The sequence below is a fragment of the Ovis canadensis genome, chromosome 8 (assembly GCF_042477335.2).
Source record: "Ovis canadensis isolate MfBH-ARS-UI-01 breed Bighorn chromosome 8, ARS-UI_OviCan_v2, whole genome shotgun sequence".
Classification (NCBI taxonomy): domain Eukaryota; kingdom Metazoa; phylum Chordata; class Mammalia; order Artiodactyla; family Bovidae; genus Ovis; species Ovis canadensis.
Genome location: NC_091252.1, coordinates 102,760,822 through 102,787,115, shown reverse-complemented (window position 1 = coordinate 102,787,115; position 26,294 = coordinate 102,760,822). Strand labels below are relative to the sequence as shown.

Genomic DNA, 26,294 nt, shown 5'->3' with positions numbered 1-26,294 from the left:
CTATATTCATTGATTAGCGCTAGTAATTTTCTGGTGGAGTCTTTAGGGTTTTCTATGTAGAGGGATCATGTCATCTGCAAACAGTGAGAGTTTTACTTCTTTTCCAATTTGGATTCCTTTTATTTCTTTTTCTGCTCTGACTGCTGTGGCCAAAACTTCCAGAACTATGTTGAATAGTAGTGGTGAAAGGGGCACCCTTGTCTTGTTCCTGACTTTAGGGGAAATGCTTTCAATTTTTCACCAGTGAGGATACTGTTTGCTGTGGGTTTGTCATATATAGCTTTTATTATATTGAGGTATGTTCCTTCTATTCCTGCTTTCTGGAGAGTTTTTATCATAAATGGATGTTGCATTTTGTCAAAGGCCTTCTCTGCATCTATTGAGATAATCATATGGCTTTTATTTTTCAATTTGTTAATGTGGTGTATTACATTGATTGATTTGCGGATATTGAAGAATCCTTGCATCCCTGGGATAAAGCCCACTTGGTCGTGGTGTAGGATCTTTCAAATGTGTTGTTGGATTCTGATTGCTAGAATTTTGTTAAGGATTTTTGCATCTATGTTCATCAGTGATATTGGCCTGTAGTTTTAAAGACCTATATATAGAAAACTATAAAACACTGGTGAAAGAAATCAAAGAGGACACTAATAGATGGAGAAATATACCATGTTCATGGATTGGAAGAATCAGTACAGTGAAAATGAGTATACTACCCAAAGCAATCTATAGATTCAATGAAATCCCTATCAAGCTACCAGCGGTATTTTTCACAGAGCTAGAACAAATAATTTCACGATTTGTATGGAAATACAAAAAACCTCGAATAGCCAAAGCAATCTTGAGAAAGAAGAATGGAACTGGAGGAATCAACCTGCCTGACTTCAGGCTCTACTACAAAGCCACAGTCATCAAGACAGTATGGTACTGGCACAAAGACAGACATATAGATCAATGGAACAAAATAGAAAGCCCAGAGATATATCCACACACATATGGACACCTTATCTTTGACAAAGGAGGCAAGAATATACAATGGAGTAAAGACAATCTCTTTAACAAGTGGTGCTGGGAAAACTGGTCAACCACTTGTAAAAGAATGAAACTAGAACACTTTCTAACACCACACACAAAAATAAACTCAAAATGGATTAAAGATCTAAAAGTAAGACCAGAAACTATAAAACTCCTAGAGGAGAACATAGGCAAAACACTCTCCGACATAAATCACAGCAGGATCCTCTATGATCCACCTCCCAGAATTCTGGAAATAAAAGCAAAAATAAACAAATGGGACCTAATTAAAATTAAAAGCTTCTCCACAACAAAGGAAACTATAAGCAAGGTGAAAAGACAGCCTTCTGAATGGGAGAAAATAATAGCAAATGAAGCAACTGAAAAACAACTAATCTCAAAAATATACAAGCAACTCCTGCAGCTCAATTCCAGAAAAATAAATGACCCAATCAAAAAATGGGCCAAAGAATTAAACAGACATTTCCCCAAAGAAGACATATGGATGGCTAACAAACACATGAAAAGATGCTCAACATGACTCATTATCAGAGAAATGCACAATGAGGTACCATTTCTCGCCAGTCAGAATGGCTGTGATCCAAAGGTCTACAAGCAATAAATGCTGGAGAGGGTGTGGAGAAAAGGGAACCCTCTTACACTGTTGGTGGGAATGCAAACTAGCATAGCCACTATGGAGAACAGTGTGGAGATTCCTTAAAACACTGGAAATAGAACTGCCTTATGACCCAGCAGTCCCCCTGCTGGGCATACACACCGAGGAAACCAGAATTGAAAAAGACACGTGTACCCCAATGTTCACTGCAGCACTGTTTATAATAGCCAGGACATGGAAACAACCTAGATGTCCATCAGCAGACGAATGGATAAGAAAGCTGTGGTACATATACACAATGGAGTATTACTCAGCCATTAAAAAGAATACATTTGAATCAGTTCTAATGAGGTGGATGAAACTGGAGTCGATTATACAGAGTGAAGTAAGCCAGAAAGAAAAACATCAATACAGTATACTAACACATATATATGGAATTTAGAAAGATGGTAACGATAACCCTGTATGCGAGACAGCAAAAGAGACACAGATGTATAGAACAGTCTTTTGGACTTTGTGGGACAGGGAGAGGGTGGGATGATTTGGGAGAATGGCACTGAAACATGTATACTATCATATAAGAGACAAATTGCCAGTCTAGGTTTGATGCAGGATACAGGATGCTCGGGGCTGGTGCACTGGGATGACCCAGAGGGATGGTATGGGGAGGGAGGTGAGAGGGGGGTTCGGGATTGGGAACATGTGTACACCTGTGGCGGATTCATGTTGATGTATGGCAAAACCAATACAATATTGTAATTAGCCTCCAATTAAAATAAATAAATTTTTAAAAAATAAATAAAAAGGAATATAACTAGAAGAGGATTACATACTATAAACACTCAACTGCCAGACATATAAGTATTTTTAAAAGAGTAAAAAAATTACATTATTTACAGCTGACACACCGGTGTAACTGGCAAACCTGAGTCTGTGGGCTATTACAGACTGTGGTCAGCTGAGGAAGGGAATGGCAAACGACTCCAGCAGCCTTGCCTTGAGAACCCCACGAACAGGATGAAGGGGAAAGACACGACACTGGAAGACGAACCCACAGGGCAGTAGGCGTCCAATTTGCTACTGAGGAGGAGCAGATAAAGAGCTCCAGAAAGAATGAAGAGACTAGGCCAAAGCAGAACAGATGCCCAGCTGTGGATGCGTCTGGTGGCGAAAGGAAAGCCCAAGGCTGTAGAGAACAACACTGCATAGGAACCTGGAACGTCAGGTCCATGAATCAAGGCGAACTGGAAGTGGTCAAACTGGAGATGGCCAGAGTGAACGTCAACATTTTAGCAATTGGTGAACTAAAATGGACAGGAATGGGTGAATTTAATTCAGATGACAACTATACCTACTACTGTGGGCTAGATCTCTTAGAAGAAATGGAGTAGTCCTCAGAATCAACAATGGAGTCTGAAATGCAGTACTTGGGTGCAATCTCAAAAACAACAGAATGATCTCAATTTGATTCCAAAGCAAACCATTCAACATCACAGTAATCCAAATCTATGCCCCAGTCACTAGTGCTGAAGAAGCTGAAGTTGAACGGTTCTATGAAGATCTAGAAAACCTTCTAGAACTAACACCAAAAAAAGATGTTCTTTTCATCCTAGGGGACTGGAATGCAAAAGTAAGAAATCAAGAGATGCCTGGAGTAACAGGCAAGTTTGGTCTTGGAGTACAGAATGAAGCAGGGCAAAGGCTAACAGAGTTTTGCCAAGAGAACACACTGGTCATAGCAAATACCCTCTTCCAACAACACAAGAGAAGACTCTACACATGGACATCACCAGACGGTCAATACTGAATTAAGATTGATTATATCCTTGCAGCCAAAGATAGAGAAGCTCTATACAGTTAGCAAAAACAAGACCTGGAGCTGACTGTAGCTCAGATCATAATCTCCTTATTGCCAAATTCAGACTTATATTGAAGAAAGTAGGAAAAGCAACTAGGCCATTTGCAACTGACCTAATCAAATCCCTTATAATTATACAGTAGAGGTGACAAACAGATTCAAGGGATTAGATCTGGCAGACAGAGTGCCTGACCAACTATGGGTGGAAGTTCATAGCACCGCACAGAGGCAGTGACCAAACCATCCCCAAGAAAAGGAACGGAATAAGGCAGACTGGTTGCTGAGGAGGCTTTACAAATAGCTGAGCAAAGAAGAGAGGTGAAAGGCAAAGGAGAAAAGGTAATATATATCCATCTGAATGCAGCGTTCCAAAGAACAGTGAAGAGGGATAAGAAAACCTTCAGTGAACAATGCAAAGAAACAGAGGAAAACAATAGAATGGGAAAGACTAGAGATCTCTTCAAGAAAATTAGAGATACCAAGGGAACATTTCATGCAAAGATGGCCACAAAAGGACAGAAATGGTATGGAAGCAGAAGAGATTAAGAAGAGGTGGCAAGAATACACAGAAGAACTATACAAAAAGATCTAAATGACCCAGATAACCACGATGGTGTGACCCCTAACCCAGAGCCAGGCATTCTGGAGTGTGAAGTCAAGTGGGCCTCAGGAAGCATCACTGCAAACAAAGCTAGTGGAGGTGGTGGAATCCTGGCTGAGCTGTTTCAAACCCTGAAAGATGATGCTGTTAAAATGCTGCACTCAATATGCCAGCAAAGTTGGAAAACTCAGCAGTGGCCACAGGACTGAAAAAGGTCAGTCTTCATTCTAATCCCGAAAGGCAGTGCCAAAGAAAGTTCAGATTACTGCACAACGGCACTCATTTTCACATGCCAGCAAGGTAATGCCCAAAGTCATTCAAGCTACTCTTGAATACCACGTGAACTGAGAACTTCCAGATGTTCAAGCTGAATTTAGAAAAGGCAGAGGAACCAGAGATCAAATTGCCAACATCCTTTGGATCATAGAAAAAGCAAGAGAGTTCCAGAAAAACATCTACTTCTGCTTCATTGACTACACTGAAGCCTTTGACTGTGTGGATCACAACAAACTGTGGAAAATTCTTCAAGAGATGGGAATACCAGACCACCTGACCTGCCTCCTGAGAAACCTGTATGCAGGTCAAGAAGCAACAGTTAGAACCAGACACAGGACAATAGACTGGTTCAAAATCAGGAAAGGAGGACGTCAAGGCTGCATACTGTCACCTTGCTTATTTAATTTCTATGCAGAGTACATCATATGAAATGCCGGGCTGGATGAAGCACAAGATGGAATCAAGATTCCGGGAGAAATAGCAGCAACCTCAGATATGCAGATGACACCACTCTAATGAAACAAAGTGAAGAGGAACTAAAGAGCCTCTTGATGAAAGTGAAAGAGGACAGTGAAAAAGCTGGCTTAAAACTCAGCATTTGAAAAACTAAGATCATGGCATCTGGTCCCATCACGTCATGGCAAATAGATGGGGAAACAGTGCAAAGAGTGAGACTTTCTTTTCGTGGGCTCCAAAATCACTGCAAATGGTGACTATAGCCATGAAATTGAGAGACGCTTGCTTCTCAGAAGAAAAACTATGATCAACCTAGACAGCATATTAAAAAGCACACGTATCACTTTGCTGACAAATGTCCATCTAGTCAAAGCTATAGTTTTTCTAGTGATCATGTACAGATGTGAGAACTTGACCATAAAGAAGGCTGATGCCAAAGAACTGATGCTTTCAAACTGCGGGGGAAGACTCTTGAGAGTCCCTTGAACAGCAAGGATATCAAACTAATCAACCCTAAAGGAAATCAGTCCTGACTATTCCTTGGAAGGACTGATGCTGAAGCTGAAGCTCCAATCCTTTGGCCACCTCATGCAAAGAGCCGGCTCACTGGTAAAGGGCCTATGCTGGGCAAGAGTGAGGGCAGGAGAAGAAGGGAGTGATTGAGGATGAGCTGGTCGGAAGGTATCACCGAATCAATGGACACGAGTCTGAGCAAATTCCAAGAGGAGTGAAGAACAGGGAAGCCTGGCATGCTGCAGGCCCTGAGGCTGCAGAGTCGGACATGGCTTGCCACTGCAGAACAGCAAAGTCAGTGAGTTGATGGCTGAGAAATTTAATGCATGGATGTCAAAAGCTTCCCTATGCATAAGCAGTAACTACCTAGACCTCTCAGCAGCACAGAACAACTCGAATGGCTGTTACTTGGAGAAGAAATGCGGCGAACTTCCACTCAATCTGACCCCACAGATCAGAGGCCACCGGGCTCATGGGGCGGCTGGGACCTGGCAGGGTTGCCAGGACTCACACCTGGAGGGATGAGCCCGTGGCCACCAGAGCACACGCGCCTTCCCCGCGACAGGAGCCGCGGGAGGGCCTCTGAGCCCTGGGGACGCGTGGGGGCTCGTGCGGGGCGGCAGGGGAGGGGCCGTGGCTCTGGGGCTGTCTTGAGGGAGAGCAGGGAAGCTGGAGAGTGCAGCGGGGGACTGGCCTCGGGGCCTGAGCAGCGCCTGTGGTGGGCAACAGTGTTCAGTCTTGCGAAAGTATCAGTTATCCCCACATTAATCCATCAGTGCATCCCCGTGGGCTTCCTGTTTAACTGCACAGGTTCACTGGGACACTAGCAACGAGAGGAGAGGCAGCACACTCTGAAGGAGAGAAACAGGACCACAGTGTCAGACTCCACGCTAGTGTTAGTGTCAACACCAACGCATCTGTGGTGAGACCCAGTAGAGACGGGAAAGGGGAGTGCAGGTCTGGAGTCCAGGGCACCCTGCATAGAGATGCTTATTCTCTAAGCGGGGTTGGCCAACTTGCAAGCAATTTGTTAAAGAAAAAAAAAGCTAGATTCCCAGGTGAAATAAATTCCTGCTGGATCAAAAGATGTAAATGAAAAAACAGCTACAGAACTATAATGGAAAGATATGAATACTTCCATAATTTCAGAAAACAAAGGGTCTTTTAAGAAGAACTCCAGATGCATAAGCCAGAGCGGAAAAGCCTAAAGATAGGGAGCAGCGATGCAGACAGAGAGACAGGAACAGCGATGCAGACAGAGAGACGGGAGCAGCGATGCAGAGAGAGAGACGGGAACAGCGATGCAGACAGAGAGACGGGAAAAACCTAAAGATAGGGAGCAGCAATGCAGACAGAGAGACGGGAACAGCGATGCAGACAGAGAGACGGGAGCAGCGATGCAGAGAGAGAGACGGGAACAGCGATGCAGACAGAGAGACGGGAAAAACCTAAAGATAGGGAACAGCGATGCAGACAGAGAGAAGGGGGAACAGCGATGCAGACAGAGAGACGGGAAAAACCTAAAGATAGGGAACAGCGATGCAGACAGAGAGATGGGAACAGCAATGCAGACAGAGAGACGAGGAAAAGCCTAAAGATAGGGAGCAGCGATGCAGACAGAGAGACTGTCATACTGAGAGGAGGGCAAGCGCCATATGACACCGCTCGCGTGTGGAAACAAGAAGCCGCACAGACGGCGCCTCTGCGACACAGACACAGCGCCGCAGCGGTGGGCGGCCGTCTCCCGGCTCTCGGGGGATGGGGGGCGGGGGCCTGGGGACTGGACTGGCTCCCACACACTGCTGCGCACACAACAGGTGACTCTCAAGGACCCGCTGCACAGCACGGGGGCCCTGTGCAGTGGCCTGCAGCGGCCTGCATGGGAACGGAGGCTCAGACAGCGGATGCATGTCTGTGTGTGACTCGTTCACTTTGCTCTGCGCCTGAAACTGTCGCGCTGTGAATCAGCTAGACTCCATTAAAACTTGTTAGCTAGATAAACACAGATTTAGAGTAAACCAAAAAAAGGATGAATTATTTTAGGCGCGATCAAGTAATATTAATTTGTTATAGAGAAGACATGTCCACAAGTAATCTGTCAGATGGAGGCACACCGTAACTCAAACAAAAGATAATTAAAATATAACTGATTACATTTGAAAACAACCCCATTCCCGCTCAACTGAAGGACGGAATCTAACGGGACGTCTTCCTCCCCACACCTTACCTTACACGCTGCTAACAGATCTCCATCAATGAACCTGAGTAAAAGGACAAAGGAAAACGCAAGCAGCTGACCGGCTGCTTCTTTCGGAAATTCAGGTAAACTGACTTCCCCGTGGCTTAGCCGATCTCTTAGACGGGGACCCTCCTGATGGTTTAGGAAATCCCAGAGAAATTCCTACCAAAAAAAGGACACAAAAAATGTGTGGTTAGTGTTCTCAGCAGAAAGAAGGGAGTCTGAAGGCCCAGAAAGGGCAAGCCGAAGCAGCAGTGTTCATTACGGAAAAGTGAGCCTGGAACCCAGAGTCAGTCAAGGTCACGGAGCAGGTAAGCACCAAGTCACCCGGGACCCCTCGGCTTCTCACTACACCGCCGCCTCTGCTGCGTTCTCCTGCGGGACCTCCCTTCTGTGTGTCATCACCCTGCTACCCGAGGCCTGGACACTCCTGGGAAGCCCTGTCCTCTGGAACTGCACCCCACGACCTCAGGCAGGAGCCCCGCTGCTCAGGCTGGATCTCCTGGGGAGCTGCGTTTCTGCACCTGTTCCTTGGCAGACTGACAAGAACCTGGCAAGTCAGGAGGACTGTGCAACCAGGGCTGCAGAGCTGCCTGCACGGCTCCAGTGCTTGGTAGCAGCACCATTCCCAGCCTCACCCCCTGAAGGAGGAGGACTGTGTTGAGCACACCGGGAACCCACAGCTGTGCTCACGACAACACCGGTTTTCTTTCCCCTCATCCCTCTTTCTCACATGTCCTTTCTCAGATCACCCTTTTATTTTTGAAGCCCTGTGAAGACACGGCTGTTTTCTTAATGGCAAATGTTCAAGGACTCTTCCACAGGCAGAGGAAAAAGAGTCAGAAAACCAAATTTTCTGATTCAGGCAAACTGCCACTGGACAGAGGAGTCACAGAGATTCAAGATGAAAAAGAGCTTTAGATAAACGAGTCCAATCACGCTAACTTCCTGGTAGCAGAAAGGAGTGACCGACGTCACACAGAGGGGACTGGAACCCAGGATGCCAACTCCCAGTTAAAATCTATTTACAGTCCAAAGAAGTCACTGCAATATCCTCATAAAATACAAAAATTGGACAAATAGAAAACAGTTCTAAAAAATTATCTTTTCATCCAACTCTATCTTACTAGCCACATCTGACTTTGTTTTTGTTCATAGAGCAAATACAGTCCCTGCTACCGGCACATACGGGCTTCCCTGGAGGCTCAGATGGTCAAGAATCTGCCTGCAACACAGGAGACCTGGGTTCTATCTCTGAGTCAGGAAGATCCTCTGGAGAAGGGAATGGCTACCCACTCCAGTATTCTTGCCTGGAGAATCCCATGGACAGAGAGCGTGGTGGGCTACATACATACAGTCCATGGGCTCACAAAGAGACGGACGTGGCTAAACAACCAACACTCTCACACATTTCATCAATAAATTCACATGACCCACAAATTCACTCTTAGGACCAGGGTGACTTAAGTCCTCAGGTCCTAGGGAAAGGACGTCTGAATAACCAGCACAAAGCACAGGACCTGAGCTTGCTCAGAGCTCAGCCAACGTCAGCTACAAAGACAGTGGAGTTCACACATGTGAATGCTTCGGAAGCACTTCTGGGCAGGAAACAAGACAAAATTAATGTCATTTTTGAGAAGAGCTAATCATATTGGTAAGTAGCAGGGTATTAAACTATAGATGCTTGACACTTTACCATTGCAGGTTCTCCCAGGAAAAGAGGAAGTTGGTTGATTTTACCATCATTCAAGTGTTTTGCCAATATCTAAAACAGCAAAAAGAAGTAAGTTGATTAACTGGTATACAAGTATACACACACAGGACTTTCAGTATCAAAAGATCCTGTACATGCGATATGACATGTGTTAGGTCCAAAGCAGGTTAAATTAGGGCAGTCCTAAGAAAGTAGCAACCACCTATTTAGGAATATAACCAATATAATGAGTTTAAGAAGCTCTATCCATGCATTCTTAATGCATGGATGCTTCCATGTGTTTCCGTGTGTTTCGGTGTGTACATGTGTCATATATGTTTGTGTACATGTATGTGCATATACGGGCTTCCCTGGTGGCTCAGACGGTCAAGAGTCCACCTGCAGTGCAGACACCCAGGTTCCATCCCTGGGTCAGGAAGATCCCCCGGAGAAGGGAATGCCAGCCCACTCCAGCGTTCTTGCCTGGAGAACCCCATGGAGCCTGGGGCCTGGTGGGCTAGCGTCCATGGAGCCACAAAGAGGGGGACACGACCGAGCAACTAACACACACTCACATGTGCATAAACGTGTGTGTGTTTATGGGTAGTTTGTGTATATGTGTATATACGTGTTTGTGTGTATCTTCAAACACTGTACCTGGTGTGTGTATACATACATACAAGAGTGTACATGTATTTTATGGCCTTTCCATAATTAATAATTAGCCTGAAAGCTATACTCAACACTATCATCAGCTTTCCCATTTTTTCTGCTTATGCGAATAAGCTGCTGCTGCTGCTGCTGCTGCTAAGTCGCTTCAGTCGTGTCCGACTCTGTGTGACCCCATAGACGGCAGCCCACCAGGCTCCCCCGTCCCTGGGATTCTCCAGGCAAGAACACTGGAGTGGGTTGCCATGGCCTTCTCCATGTGAATAAGCATAAGCATATTATTTTTCTGCAAGCATATGATTTATGGTTTTTAATTTGATTGATTTAATTTCATTTAATTAATTAAAATTAATCAAATTAATTTAATTTTATTTTTAATTTTGTATTTTGATTTTTATTTTAAGCAAATACAATGTTCTGTTTGTCTCAAGATATCTTGGAGGTTTACTTACTTCATCGAAGGTAGTATAAAGAGCTGTTGACTTCAGAAAAGGAAAGAAAATAAACAATTAAAGCAAGATACAAGTCGTGTGACATTATTCAAAGCAGGAAAAAATTCTAGCACGGTGCCACAAGTATGAAGCCTTCATTTGTAAATAAAACTTTATCTAGCAACACTTTGGGAAGGATGTCGCTGACAACGTGAGCACGATACGCAAGGCAGGAAGATACAGCGATCCTGGGGAACAAGCCCCGTGAGACTGCCGCCCTCACACACACAGCGATCCAGGTGCGTCTGCCACTCAGGATCCCACAGCTTCACGAATCAATACTCACACACACAGAGCACCTCTACTAATGGCTTACCAACAGATTTTCATTTTAATATTACCAAACATTCTTCAACATGTATTACCGTGCAGATGGCTCTAAAGCCCCTATACTCCCAAACCTGTTCTGCTGATGCTAAAATCTCTCCTGAGCTCTACTGTAAGTATTCAACTGCCTACTAAATATCCCCACCTCTTCCTCAAAAAGACTGAACTTCTCACTTATCTCCATAAATGAAGGAAATTAACTTCTATCTTGTTTCACAGAATTGGTATAAATATCGTCTCTTGCACCCCTAATACACAGAAGCTTCTAAAAAGTCACAAAGTCTCACTCATCTTCACAAACTCCATTGACTCTCAAGAGATCTTATGCCATAAAATCATCATAGAATTTGCAGAAGCAATTTATAGGTTTACAAAGTATTTTCATTTGTTTCACCTTATAAGTAAACTGTATGAACATTATTTTTTGTATAAAGCTAAAAGCACATTGTCTTTCCTTCCTGACCACTTGCCCAGTCCCCATGTCTCTGAGAGAGAAGCTTCATCTAACTTATTTCATCTGTTTGATGACTGTCATTTATAACTTTATTGCTACTTCTGTCTCAGTTATTTGGAAAAGGTATATGGATTCATTACATATTCTAACGTACTGTCTACAGATTATAAGATAAAGTCAATCACGTATTTGCTGATACTTTTAAGCTGACTTGTCTTTATACTTAGAAATGTCTCTTAAAAGTAGCTTTCCCTGGTGGCTCAGACGGTTAAGAAACTGCCTGCAATGCAGGAGACCCGTGTTCAATCCCTGGGATGGGACGATCCCCTGGAGGAGGAAATGGCAACCCACTCCAGTGTTCTTGCCTGGAGAATTCCATGGACAAGCCTGCAGGCTACAGCCCATGGGGTCGTAAACAGTCAGATACGACTGAGTGACTGCCACTCACTCATCAGTACACTGATGTTAGGTTTGTTCTGGATAAAAGTCTGGGCTAAAATTTAAGGCATTATTCGATAAACTGTATCCTCTGCAGAAACAGCCGCAGTACATACTTGTGCAGTGAAATCACAACTAAATGACCAAATTCACAAACCAGAGTCGTGCACTGAATGGCCAGGACACGACGCCGTCAATTCGAAGACACGCAGACGAGAGCGGACGCTGGGGCTCCGGCTCTTTGCACTGGAGGCCAAGCTTCGCTCCCCAGCACTGGGCTGGGTGGAGCCAGTGAGAGGCACTGGGTGTGGGCAGCGGCCCCAAGGGCGGGGCCAGAGGCCCCCCAGCAGTGCAGAGCAGAGCCACCTCCACATGAGGCAGACAGAGGGCAGGGGAGCAGTGTTAGGGCTGAGCAGGCCAGGCGCTGGGAGGTCACCCCTGTGGCCGCAACGGGACAGCGGGCAAGGAAGAGGAGCGGTGTGCGTGCCCAGGAACGCGCAAGGGGTCTAAAGGATGCTGGAGAAATCAGGTAGAGAGCAAAGTGCAGAAAGACTGGGGCCAGACTCTGAGATCCTTTACACCATGCAGAAACACGAGCAGTGCAATCAGGCGCTGGAAGTCATGAAAGGCGTTTAAGCAGATGGGGTCATAGAAGACACAGGAATTACCATAAACTTAGCAAATAGTCAGTGGCAGTGTGAGAACAGATTAGAGGAGGAGGGGAAGCACAAAGACCTGTGAGACAGGTTCAGGTGAGCGACATGTGAGCCAGCGAAGCCGAGCACAGATGGACCACGGGGTTAAGTCGGGGGCAGGACCGACCCGCAGGGTGATGCACAGGAGGATGGAGGGCAGGCAGAGCACAGATGGCACTGAAGCTGATGGGGGGCCACGACGAGGACAGAGCCGCGTCCGACTCCTCGCGACCCCGTGGACCACAAGGCGCCAGGCCCCCCTGTCCTTCACCAACTTCCGGAGCTTTCTCAGACTCATGTCCATCGAGTCAGTGATGCCATCCAACCATCTCATCCTCTGTCATGCCCTTCTCCTCCCGCCTTCAATCTTTCCCAGCATCAGGGTCTTTTCCAATGAGTCAGTTCTTCACATCAGGTGGCCAAAGTACTGGAGTTTCAGCTTCAACATCAGTCCTTCCAATGAACACTCAGAACTGATCTCCTTTAGGATGGACTGGCTGGATCTCCTTGCAGTCCAAGGGACTCTCAAGAATCTTCTCCAACACTACAGTTCAAAAGCATCAATTCTTCAGAGCTCAGCCTTTTTTATGGATCAACTCTGACATCCATACATGACTACTGGAAAAACCATAATTTTGACTACGGACCTTTGTCAGCAAAGTAATGTCTCTGCTTTTTAATATGCTGTCTAGGTTGGTCATAGCTTTTGTTCCAAGGAGTAAGCATCTTTTAATTTCATGGCTGCAGTCACCATCTGCAGTGATTTTGGAGCCCAAGAAAATAAAGTCTGTCACTGTTTCCATTGTTTCCCCATCTATTTGCCATGAAGTGATAGGACCAGATGCCAAGATCTTAGTTTTTTGCACGTCGGCAGATGGCGGAGTAGAAAGATGTGCGCTCATCTTCTCCCGCGATAACTCCAAAATCGTAGCTCACTGCTGAACCACCATCAACAGGAGAATGCTGGATCCCACCGAAAAAAGATACCCACGTCCAAGGACAAAGGAGAAGACCCAACAAGACGGTAGGAGGGGCAAAATCATGTTTAGAATAAGGATAGTAAGGAATATCAGAGAACAAATTTGTGGAAGGAAAAAAATGCCTTTTTTGAAGCAAAGTAAATCTGGGTGCTGGGGAAAGCTCCTATAAACATATTCAACAAACAGGTGTAAATGTAACACAGGAGATCAAAGAACTGTGAGTTGGAAAGAATGCCTTGAAGACGGCTGGAACTTAACGCTCTCAACCACCCTCTTAGTACTGCTTTAGCGGCATCAGCAACTTGTGCCATGCGGGGCTTCCGTTTCCATCAGTTTCAGAGTATTTTCTGATTGGCGTTGCTCCCACACAGGTAACAGCTTCAGACACTGGACATGTGAGCTCTCCCAGGGTAGGCATATAAAGAAGACTAGCAGGGTGAGGACAACTAGCAGGGTGAGGGCAGGACTTTTTGAGGGACGCCTATTTACGGGGCAAAAAGAGGAAGATGAACTAGGGAAAGAAGCAGGAACACCAGGTACGGCAGATGCTTGTGCTCGTCCGATAATATGCATTCTCCCTTTCCCTAGCTGATGGGTTCTCCCATAGCCCACTGGGACATGGCCCCTCAGAGGCCTGTCCAAGCACCACCGGCAGCTCTGGCCAAAAGGAAGCAGTGTCTTTAGAGAAGGCAAGCTGCAGACCACCCATGCCCACCTTGTGGGGTTACAGAGGAAGCATGAGCATCAACCGCTTTTATGACATCGTTAAGTTTAAAAAATGACTGAGAATTTTTTTCCCCATTTTTATCCTGCCCAGTCGTGTCTGACTCTTTACAATCTCACAGACTATGGAATTCACAGTCCGTGGAATTCTCCAGGCCAGAATACTGGACTGGGTAGCCTTTCCCTTCTCCAGGGATCTTCCCAACCCAGGCCTCCCACACTGCAGTCAGATTCTTTATGAGCTGAGCCACAAGGGAAGAATCACAGATAAATATGTCATACAAAATCAAAGTAGGAAACCACAAAAAATGACAGTCAAGCCTTCCAAAGAAAGTTCTTGTGAGAAAATTCATTTAACGGTAAACAAAAACAAGATAGTAAAACCTTTAATTAGGGACAGAAAGCTGTCAATACAGCAGCAACGACCAGCACCGACCGCCAGAGCAGGCGCACCTCAGCAGTGAGAAGCCTCTTTGGACACTCGTTAACTTCAGCAAACGCCTTCCTGAGTCCAGTCTCCAGCTGCACCAACAGTAAAATGGCACAGTCAGCAAACCTGTGAGACGGAGGGAAATCAGTAAAACTCCATGTTTTAAAGGTAAACTCTGGCAGTAACGCCGCAATAAGGCTGCTGCTTTCCAGAGGGCACCAGCGTGCATCAAAGCAGCGAGGGGTGATACTACTCACTAACGTAAGAAACAGAAGCAGAATCAAGGTCTCACAAGATGAGTGACAATGAAACGGTTTTCCGGTGTTTTACTGCATGATGAGACATTTTCAGTTGCTGCAGCAGAATAAAACGTCACCAAATACCTGCCAAGCTTGCTTCATCTAAAAGGTACTCAGACACCAGGGAGCCGGTGGGCTCTCACGGTTTCCAATCGAGTGTCTGCATCAGGACAGAGTAACGGGGAGGGAAGTGGAGCCCGCTGACCTCCCAGGGCAACATCCGGGGCCTGCTCCCCGGGGAACGGAGGCAACTGACAACCTCCTTCTCTCCTGACTCTCTAACACTGCACACCGTGTTTCAGTCACAGTAAGAGCTTGAAAAATACTAGTAAGTCGATTCAAAAAAGGAACTATTGGGGTGCTCCTTGGTGGCCGAGTGGTTAGGACCCTGGGTTTCCACAGCCGTGGCCCGGGCTCAATCCCTGATCAGGGAACTGGGGTCCTGCGAGGTGCACAGAGCAGCCAAAACGATTTCTTAATTTCTAAAATAAAAATTTAATTAAAATAATTTTCATTATTAACTATATAAAACTGTACCATAAAACAAACAAAAAAATGTTTAAAACACAATTACAAGATGCCTCTTAATTAATTACAGGAAGATAATTCATGCTCGGTCGACTCCTGTTTGCTTTTACTCCAACAGCAACACAGCACGGGGGGCAGAGGCTTCTAGGAAGGCCTGGCCTCCAGACCACCAGTGCCCACTCTGTAAAGCCACCCTGCAGGTACCTGTGAGACTTTAATTTGGTTAATGCAACTTCCCAATACGGCAACATGATTTTCAGTATAAAAGTGGACTTCTTCATCACTTCTTCTAATACGGAAAGCACCTCCGAAGTGACATCTGTAAAACAGCAAATGTTTTTGAGCACAATCACACTGATCAACTGGAAAAAGGTGTGAACACGCTTGGGGAGTGGCGCCACTGGGCCGACCTCTTTAAGAAGATGGACCGTGGGCAATGCGTGCCGTCTAAGAGTGAGGCTGCCTGAATGAGGCCAGGGCTGTAGGTGGCCACAGGCACTCTATGGGGGCCCAGGCCCCCACACGTAGGCTGCAACTGTGTGAGCAGAAGAGTTCAGGGGCAGCTGGCTGACTACACTGACCAAGAAAATACATCTTCCAAAGATAACGGGAGCAAGAGTGAACCCAAAGGTAAACTCTGGCCTTAAGGCGGCCGTGCCGGGTCCATGTAGGCTCATCCATCCGTGGCAACCGATGTCCCAGCTGGTGAGAGATGCTGACAAGGCGGAAGGGTGGGCGAGCCTCTGCACCTCCTTCCTGATTCTGCTGTAAACTTAAAACTGCTCTACACACGTAAGGTCTTAAAAATATACGCTATTGGCAGTCACCAGGCTACCAAAGATTCCACGATACCAAAAGGCTAAGGCCACTGGGGCCAAGACGCTGTGTACTCTTCCCAGGGTTTTCATCAGCAAATACAGACTCGGCATGTCTACCGCCAAACAGGAAAAGGAGTGGGCCTGGAGCAGACGCGGCGTTTATCTGTTCTCTTGAAGTCCTGCGTCCTCAACCTCATTAATCTGGTAAGACTTCGACACGATAAAACAAACCAAAAGATGATATTTGCTGTTGTTTAGTTGCTCGGTTGGGCCCAGCTCTTGGTGGCCCCGTGGACTGTAGCCCCGGGCTCCTCTGACCGTGGGGTTTCCCAGGCAAGAATACTAGAGTGGGTTGCCATTTCCTTCTCCAGGGGATCTTCCCAACCCAGGGATGGAACCCTCGTCTCCTGGGTTGGCAGAGGGGTTCTCTTCCACTGAGCCTCCAGGGAAGCCAAGGACGACACAGGAGAACTTACGAGCGGCACGTCTGGCCACACCATCAAGAGAGCAGAGCAAGAGGGCCGAGAGGAGAAGGGGCGCACGCCACAGACAGGCCCAAGCCGCACACCTGCACGAGAGGCTGCTTTAGCATTAATACTGGCTCACGTCAATTAGCATCAGTAACACTGATCAACATTGTTAATGTTATTCAATAATATCAACACTGACTCACGTAGCCGTGACTGTCAGACTCCCGGTGCCAAACCTGGGGGCACCATGCGAAGAGGGGAGGACTCATGTGACAAAGTTCAAGAGGGTCTTCATGGAACTTTCAAAGGCATGTTGCCCCTGGAGAGTAACTGTTCCTTCCACAGAGCTCGAGCCTCAGTGCTGCTTAATAATGCTATAAATATCTTTACAAAGACGGAGTCCAAGAAAAACGTGAAATCGGTACTTGCCAGGAAAGACAATCAGATCCTCTACGCTCGCGAGGGTCACGAAAGGCCGATGCGCCAACGTGAGGTTCGCCTGTTGAAGGAAGCCCTTCAGCAGCTGGCCCAAGCCTGCTGTCAGCAGCAGCATCATCGAGCAGTATCTAGAGGGAACAGCACAGAGCGCTGCCAGAAACACGGGCCTGGCACACGTATAAAAGGCTCTACTTAAAAAAAAGCTTAAAATTTAAAAAGCAAGACAGTATCAAATTGCAGAAAATCCCACTGGCTGTGGGGACGCAGCTGTGCAGTGGTCCAGAGGACCAGTGACCTCTCAGGAACCGGTGAGCTGAGACCGAGGACCCCACCCAGCGGAAGCCGGGCATGGCACCATTCCACCGCTGAGCATAAGTCAGCGAAATCGCAACCAGATCACCACAGCAGCCATTCGGCCACTGACGTCCAGTTTTGTCTTCAATATCCTGAACCCAAACTCTCTTATTTGTCTCAAAATACATCTTCCCTTGATGGGAAACTCAAAATAAAACAAACTTCTCGGCGTATGAAGAAAGCGCGCGCACGCCTCCCCGAGCACCTACTTGGGCGGAACCTCCTGAGGGGCCGCGAAGCCGTGCCACAGGACGTTGCGGAGGTTGAGCCCACGCGGGGAGCCCACGAAGACCTTGAGCACGTCCATCTGGGGGGGGCAGGGCACCGGGTTACTGAGGAGCCAACCCAGCTGGGACCACGTGAGCTTTCCTCCCCGGACCCGAGCGTGCCGAGCACTCGTGTCAGACGCCTCCCCACGTTTCCTTCTCCTCACCCTGGGGACGGCCTCTGAGGGAGATGCTGTGCTCGCACCCCGCATGTGAGAGGCATGCAGGCGGGGAGGGGGGAGACCATGTGAGAGGCATGCAGGCGGGGAGGGGGGAGACCAAGGGTGCAGAGGCCCCAAGGCTCGGCCTCCTGTCTGACTCGAAGCTCTCCGTTCACCTGCTCCATCCTCCTACGCATCAGCACAAAGTGAAGGCCCTCCAGTACAAGGGCCCTGCGCGCCCAGCTGCAAGACCGACACCTTCCCGGGCTTCTCTGGGTGAGCAGCGCCACGCGCCACAGGAGATTCAGAGCACACGGGAGCTGCTCAGAGACCAGGAGGACTCAAGCCCGTGTCGTAGGGAAGAGGAGCTGAGCCTCCCAGAGACTCAGGAAAGGGCTGAAGCTGCTTCTTTCACCTGCAGACTCGGGGGGAAGGGGAGACGGGTGCTCTGGATGCCCTCAGGGGCAGGAACTCACACAAGGGTTTCGACTCAGCACCAGAACGTCTGACAGCCAGTCCTTCCGGGCTACTCCAAGTAGCCCTGGCTCTCACCCTAACTTAAAACACTTTAATATGAACTTAATTAAATATCGAGAACTACAGCAACATCAATAATTGAATGCGACTCGCTCCAAATTTACTATTATTTTAGATTAACTGTTCATACCATCTGGGAAATTACAAGTATATATGCCAAGGACCTAGGAAAATTACCCGGGAGCTGAAAGGGCTGCGGGTGGACAGCAGGCTCACTGCACAACACAGGCAGAAACAGAGGACAGAGCAAGACCAGGGGCCTAAGAGTCCAGGGTGACGGCGAGCAGCCCGTGCTGCACTCCACACGCTCCACCAAAGGGAACGGCCCCAAGCTGACACGCAGCAACGGACCACCAGGACGCCTGGGAAAGCTTCACTGACAACAGTTTCTCAGTGAGTCCCGTCTGTAAACGTCCTCCTGGTGGGCACCACCCTGACTTGCTTCTTCACCTTGACCTGACTTATTCAGTTGCCTGAAGGTTACTCACTGGTCTTAAAAAATCATGATCATGTGGCCTCAAGAAGACTTTGAAAAAGTACCCATTTTTAAACTGGCATCTAATTTTTTTTTTCAACTTAACTTTCAGTACCTGCAAAAGGTATACTTTCTCACATGTTAAAAATATTGATTTTTTAAATAATAAAATTGTAATAAAAGATGCTTACTCCTTGGAAGGAAAGTTATGACCAACCTAGATAGCATATTCAAAAGCAGAGACATTACTTTGCCAACAAAGGTCCATCTAGTCAAGGCTATGGTTTTTCCAGTGGTCATGTATGGATGTGAGAATTGGACTGTGAAGAGAGTTGAGTGCCGAAGAATTGATGCCTTTGAACTGTGGTGTTGGAGAAGACTCTTGAGAGTCCCTTGGACTGCAAGGAGATCACTCCGGGGTGTTCACTGGAAGGACTGACGCTGAAGCTGAAACTCCAATACTTTGGCCACCTCATGCGAAGAGTTGACTCACTGGAAAAGACCCTGATGCTGGGAGGGATTGGGGGCAGGAGGAGAAGGGGACGACCGAAGATGAGATGGCTGGATGGCATCACCGACTCGATGAACACGAGGAGTTGGTGATGGACAGGGAGGCCTGGCATGCTGCAGTTCATGGGGTCGCAGAGAGTTGGACATGACTGAGTGCCGAACTAAACTGAACTGAACTGAATATCACTTTTTAAAGGATTAAAATGTTACTCTTGAATACATTAGCATTATATCTTCTAGAATTACTATTATAATACACAATCAGTGAGATCAATAGACTTCAAATTTCTCATTTGCCTGGCCCCCACAGGTTACTATATCAGAGGCTATTCCTCCAGCGTCATCACACCAGAGGCTCCACACACGAGGTCATCAAATGTGTTCATCACGCCAGAGGCTCCACACCTGAGGCTATCACACCTGCTCATCACACCAGAAGCTCTTACACCAGGGGCCCCACACCTGAGGCTACCACACCTGCTCATCACGCCAGAAGCTCTTACACCTGAGGCTCCACACCTGAGGCTATCACACCTGCTCATCACACCTGCTCATCACACCAGAAGCTCTCACACCTGAGGCCACCACACCAGAGGCTCTCATCGAAGCACAGCAGCAGGACGAGAGAGAGGTGTGTCTTTGGCTGGAAACATGGCAATTTTGGTAGAAGGGTCTGTGGGAAAGGAAAGTAAGCTTGAATCCCTGAAATAATTATTTTTTTTCCTAACATAGCATCAATTTTTGAGAAACAAAAATAGAGTTAACACTGATTGTTTTGGGCCCTTTTTCCTCCATCAGTTTTAACTGGACAAGCTTACCACAGGCTGCCCGAAGACTTGAGCAAGTTCCTCAGATGCGAGCAGGTCTCTTAAAAGAAAGGGGCAGTCCTTCCCAATCAGTAAATATACCTGAAATTCAAACAAACTTGTATAACAACTGTATTACAATGAGCCAAATCACATTAACCAAAATATCACCCACAAAGCAAGTGTCTGTACACAGGAGGGGAGGAAAGAACTGGAGACACTGATGTTTCTGATCTCACAACCATTCAAAAAGAAAAATATTTCAAAAATCTGTGCCAAGTGATTATACAGGAAAATAATAATTAAAATCTATAAATCTCAGTGAAACTGCAAAACAGTTTACTGTTCATTCAGACACTTTACAGGGCCAACAGTGAAAGAGTCCTCACACTTACGTCACCCAGGGCTCGCTCCAGACAGGACGTGAGCTTCATGAGGCTGAGAGAAATACTGGGAGATTCAAGACTTCTCAAGGCGTCAAGTATTTCAGGAAATAACTGTTTAGAATAAGACACGTGTCAGAATTCATGTTCAATAAGCATTATTTCTCAAAGTCACAATTATATTAATGAAATTCAAACCTCTAAAGATTTAATTAGCATATTTTAATGACTGTTTTGGTGTAGGTAAATATTTTTTATATAAATATAACAAAATACAAAGAATCAAGAAAAACATTTGAATACCTAAAGGAGGTTTTGGGAAGCAATGAATTTGGCATGACTCTAAACTGGAAAGTCAAATGCTTGGACCTAAATCTTGTATCTCAGTTTGATCACGTCTTAAAACGTAGATAAGGCAGCTGCTGCACAGGGAGGAGGGACGGCCCTGCCACTCCGAATGAGGAAGCCAAGCACTTTAGAGTCACATTTTCATAGTTACTGCTCTTCTGTGACCATTTAATGCACCAAGGGAAACGGCTGGCTTGAACCTTGAACTACCCTACCTCCCTTCTGCCGCCCTCAACAAGCCAAGCGTCCCCACCTCGAGTCCCCCCGTCCCAGTGCCTCAAGAACATCTTTCCATCAGTCTGGAAGGTCTTTCTTTTTCTTTTGGAGCTGCCCAGTCTTTCTGTCCTGGGACCAGCAGCACCCATGCACCAAACCACCTCCCAGAACCCGGATCCTGGCACCGTATCCAGAAACGTCCTCTGGGCAAAGGGTGTCTCCCAGCTCAGGCTTGGAGACAGCTCCAGCTTTCCCTCACAGTACTCAAGCCTTCTCATAGCCCAGGGCCCAGAGGACAGAGGAGACCCCTGTAAAATCAGCAAGGAGCAAAAGCCTCTACGCGGGATCTACAATCTTTCATTTCTAAGATTTTGTTGCTGTTCAAAAGCCAAACCTCTGGAACACCTGTCCACTGGAGCGCTGGTGCGTACTGAACTTCAAACTCCCCCTTGGGCAGAGACGACAGATACAGGTGGACGGCCTGGCACACGGGGCCCAGCAGCCGCACGCTTTCCCGGTGGTCCAGACCCTGGGCTGCAAGGGTGAGAAAGCAAGTGAGCGCCACATTGTGTGACGAAAATGCTTACATTGCCAAAGTGCTTCAGTGATGAAATTTCCACAAAATTGAGAACCAGTTTAAACTGAACTTAAAACAAAGATACTCATGTTGTGGAAAATAAGTTACATATGTGTTTACCTGATCATAAAAGAAAAACTGTCAGAGAGTTTGAAAAATACAGAAAGGTTCAAATAAGACAAAAAATATTTTTAAAATTTCTTTACCTGTATGTAAGTTTGTATATATAATACCTTAACCTGACTTTTTAATGTAACATTATTAGACTAGGAGATTTCCAATGACATTAACTTATAATAATTATTATTATTTTGGAACATATTTATAATACAAATTTTCGGTTTGAGGGTTTTTTCCATAAGTTTTGGCTGAACATTTACAAGGTTCACAGCCAAAAATATAAAAGGATGGAAGTCTCTCTCCTGCACCAGTTCTCCTTCCTACAGCAGCTTTCATATTTTAAGAAATGTTATCCATTTCTTGAGTGTATTTAGAAATATTCATACCTACACAAGCAAATGTTACATGTCCTATTGTCTAACTCTGCCATACAGCTCAGAGAGATTTCTGGGCCAGAAAGACGGGCCCCCTTACTCTCTCTCACCCCGCACAATGTTCCCTTGTGCGCATTCATCGCAGTTTGAGCAATCCCATCGTGCCTGACATCTGGCTGTCTCCAGCGCTCTTCCCTGCTTTCTTCTCCGTCACAGAATGCTGCAAGGAGCAGCCTGCGACTGGCACACGCTCACACCTGTGGCTGGACCTGTCCTGTGTGCTCCTGGATGGAACTGCCGGGCCACAGCATGTTTGCTTATAATTTTTACAACTATTTTAAAATATTCCAGTCCACATCCCTACTTAAAAAAAGGTACAAGAATGCCTAGAAGACAAGAATAATAGCCGTATGTACCACTGGTCGTCCCCATACCCTTACCTCGTGACTCTGTCTGCTTCCCTTTCCCACCTGGACTGCAGGCCGAGAGCCCTCAGCCCGCACAGCCTCCGACCCCCTCCTCACCCACGGCTTTCCCCTCACTCCCCTGCGCCTCTCTGGTTTCACTCCCTCTCTTTCCATACCGATTCTCTCTTTCAGTTAAGCCTGTACTATTCATATAACATCTTCTCACCCAAAAAGCAGTGGTCAGAAAGGGAAAGTTTATAGGTTAAGACATTTTAAAGAGAACAGTATTGACGGGCATTTGGGCTGCAGGCCAAGTACAAACCTGATTCTGTATAAACCATGCAGTCTGTAATTTTCTTCCAGCATACTTCACCGTTTTGAGTTACAATACTACTGATGTCGCAATTTTCTCTGACTTCAAACCCAAGTTTACAGATCATGTCATACACTGAAGGAGAAAGACAGGTGGCAATCGGCTCCCCAATTAATATCTGAAATATAAAACATAAAACACACTCTTTAACAGAAAATATTAACTTTATAATATATTTAAGTCACAGGAAAACTCCATTATGTCTTATAGAATACACTCAGGAATAGTTACTGTGTTAACACACTTTCTGGATGTCAGAAGAACTATATGATTAAGACATTGTGATTAAATGTTAACTAAAAATTACTTATGCAAATATTTTCAAGTAAATGTTTAAAGATTTTAAGTTTTTATTAAACATAATATTTTTAACATAAGAATTTACAGAACCTCGGAATATTTTATGGATAGTGCATTTCCTTTCAGCATTCACAAATTATCCCAAAGTTATCAACATAAGCATTTTTAAATGAGGGCTGAGAAAACTAGAAAATTAAGCTACTAAATGAATTAAACACTAAATAATGCTAAAGTGGAGCAAAATGCATAATTCTGACTCCCCACATAGTGTAAAACCATGCTGCAAACCATGCTGCTTTTTCATAAAAAGTTAAATAAAACCGATTCTTCATAATTCTCCTGACATTATGCTAAGATCGCCCAGTAACTGCAGAGAGATCATGTTCTAGGTCTGAAAAGGACCTGGTGTCTTTGTGAGGCGTGTTAGTGAGTCTCGGCAGGTCCCTGCCTCGGAAGCCAGTTGGCTGCAGCTCCCCCGTCCCCATCAGTGTCACCCATCATCCTGCCCACTCCTCCTGTCCCTAGAAGCTTCATTCCCGCTCTCAGCCTTGAGGTCAACCAATGCTTTCAGGCCCCACAACTGAGGCGCTCCCTGAGAGATCTGTGGGGCACATCCGGCAATCCTCTGTGGCTGACACCCACTCAGCCAGTCAGCACACTTTCCTTGGAACACTGCGCGACAGCACTGGGGGGGGGGGGGGCACTTGCCCCTCCTGCCTGCAGCCCAGCAACCTCCTGCGCCTTTCTGGTGACCCGCACTCCTGTGAGCACTGCCCTGCAAGGCAGCGCCTCCTGCTGCAGCAGCTGACTCCAGTCTGCAATCGTCCCAACACCTGCAGGACCAGCTTCGCCCGAGAATGCCCACCGGAAACACACACACACACACCCAGGGACTTCCCTTTGGAACTCTGCATCCCCCTTGCCAGGCTCTTCCATGCAGCTCTGTAGCACAGTTTCCTCCTCAGAGACCTGAGTTTCAGCCATGCAGGGACTCTCCTCTAAGTGTCTAAGCTTTAAAACGCAGCCACTTCCCTCAGCTCCTTCAGTCCTCTGGAGCGACTGCTCCTGCAGCTGCCGTCTCCTCCACACTTTCAGAGATCTCACTTTATCCTTCACATGACTAGTTAACAATTTTAGTCCTAGTTAGCACTTTATATCAAATGATCATAGTGTGAAAACTCCTGTGGTCTGTCTCTGGACAAATACACAAATACAACTCAAAAAGGTTACATTCACATCAAAAGGGACTCCTCGCATTTTTAAAAAGCATTTGAACTCTAAAGGAACAAACTGAAGTCCTAGAGTGACAGGAGACCGGCAGAAATGATATTTCTGCACAAAAGCGCATCTATTCCACCAGCAAAGTGGGCCCTGAATCTCACAGCTGAGGTTGTGAGTAAAGTCTCTTTCGGTTGTAGACACCGGATCAACAGTCAGTCGTCCCTCAGACTCAACCAAACAGTAAGATCCTGGAGCAGAGAGACCAGGTCTTACACAACACTGTATGCCCAGGACACAGCAGATGCTGGAACATGATAAATGAAAAACAAAAGTTAAATGAATTATTGGCTCCTCCTATCCCTAGTTGATGGCTCAGAGGGTAAAGAATCTGCCTGCAATGCAGGAGACGGGTTCAGTCCCTCGGTCGGGAAGATCCCCTGGAGAAGGGAATGGCAACCCACTCCAGTACTCTTGCCTGGAGAATCCCATGGACAGAGCATCCTGGTGGGCTACAGTCCACGGGGTCGCAGAGAGTTCTGTACAACTAGGCAATTAACACTTTCACCCTGAGTTGAAATGGACCTCTCTAAGGCTCCAAGACCTTCAGATTTGGGGAATGGCTACATTCTACTACAAACAGACATGCAATTCTAGAAGTTGGCTTCTAGGTTAACTTTCTAAGCTCATACTCTCTTAGACAAGAGGAGACCCTGCTGTTAATCAAGAAATAAAATCCAACCTCAAATCAACAAATAATAAACGCTGCAATGCTTTAACTGCCACTCAAGACAATAAATACCTCTTCTGCGTGTTACACTCAGGGACGTGCCTGTCCTCCCACTAGAAGCCCCAAAGCCTGCATCCGTGCGTGTGTGCCCCTCCGTGTCATCTTTGGTACTTCAGTGTCCTGCCCAGAGCAGCATGGGATAGTGCGAATGAGTTTTGCTTGAGAGCTAGAATGATCTGAATTTGAATTCTTCCTCAGACGCTTTTCCACTTCTTGCCTTGGAAACGTTAACATACCTGAGACTTTTAAGTGTAAAACGGGGCAAAACATGACCACCTTCTACAGCTGCAGTGATAATACTTGAAAAGCACCCGGCACACAGTACTCAGCACTCAACAAGCAGCAGCTAGAGCTAAAAACTGCTCACAGATGATCGATTAACACTGAAATCCCTGAGAGAGGAAAGTAAAATCTTTATTGTGAGGCAACCCCACTGAGGCAGCCAGTTAATGAGACCCTTTGATTCAGTTTTACGTTATCAAAGCGGCCTAAAGATGTCAACTACAATTCTAATTTGCAAGTGTGAACCAGAGGCCAGATCACCACACATACTTCCCGCATCGCCAAGGAACCACCTAGACGACACTTCCTTTGGGGCGAAGGCCAGTCAGAACAAAGGCTAAAAGCCACGGCGCGCTGCGCGTGCCCGCCCGCGGTCCCGGGAACAGCTCCTGCACTTCGCGGTGGCGGCCGCAGAGCTTCCCCTCGCGCGCAGGGCGCAGGCTCGGTCCCCACGCCACGTCCTCGCAGACTTCAGCCGGGACCTGAGCCACCGAACGCGGGGTCGGCGACACCAGGGAGCTCGAGGGCGGAAGGGGGGGGGGTCCAGCAGGCGCCCACTCGGGCGGACACGGCCCGCCCTCCGCCGCCGCCGCACCGGCTGCAGCCGCGACGGTGCTCCCCGCGTCGCAGCCTGATGGACGAACGCAGGCGCGCCCAGCGACAGCCGCTGCCGGACGCCGCCTCCACGACTTCCGGCTCCAGCCGCGACGCCGAGGGATGACGCGCGCACGCCACGCCCCCTCCTAAGGCGCATTTCCGGCGGGCGCGACG

General features: G+C 46.8%; 1 protein-coding gene across 13 annotated transcripts in view; it reads right to left on the bottom strand.

Annotated features, from left to right (window-relative positions):
- Window positions 1–26,242, bottom strand: part of ERMARD (ER membrane associated RNA degradation) — a 33,233-nt gene extending 6,991 nt beyond the window's left edge. For 2 of the 13 annotated variants that reach the window (XM_069599415.1, XM_069599418.1), the window contains exons 1-13: window positions 25,794–26,242; window positions 22,883–23,051; window positions 21,477–21,616; window positions 20,531–20,632; window positions 20,148–20,237; window positions 19,877–20,002; window positions 17,590–17,687; window positions 17,018–17,154; window positions 15,505–15,619; window positions 14,497–14,599; window positions 10,388–10,417; window positions 9,270–9,338; window positions 7,562–7,735 (exon numbers count right to left, since the gene is read on the bottom strand). In XM_069599415.1, coding sequence (XP_069455516.1) covers window positions 7,562–7,735; window positions 9,270–9,338; window positions 10,388–10,417; window positions 14,497–14,599; window positions 15,505–15,619; window positions 17,018–17,154; window positions 17,590–17,687; window positions 19,877–20,002; window positions 20,148–20,237; window positions 20,531–20,632; window positions 21,477–21,616; window positions 22,883–23,051; window positions 25,794–25,802 — 1,362 coding nt within the window. In that variant the 5' untranslated portion in view covers window positions 25,803–26,242. Of the gene's footprint in view, window positions 1–7,561; window positions 7,736–9,269; window positions 9,339–10,387; window positions 10,418–14,496; window positions 14,600–15,504; window positions 15,620–17,017; window positions 17,194–17,589; window positions 17,688–19,863; window positions 20,003–20,147; window positions 20,238–20,530; window positions 20,633–21,476; window positions 21,617–22,882; window positions 23,052–25,793 lie in introns of all 13 variants that reach the window. The other 11 variants (XM_069599421.1, XM_069599423.1, XM_069599427.1 and 8 more) reach the window with 10 other exon arrangements.
- Window positions 26,243–26,294: the final 52 nt, after the last annotated feature.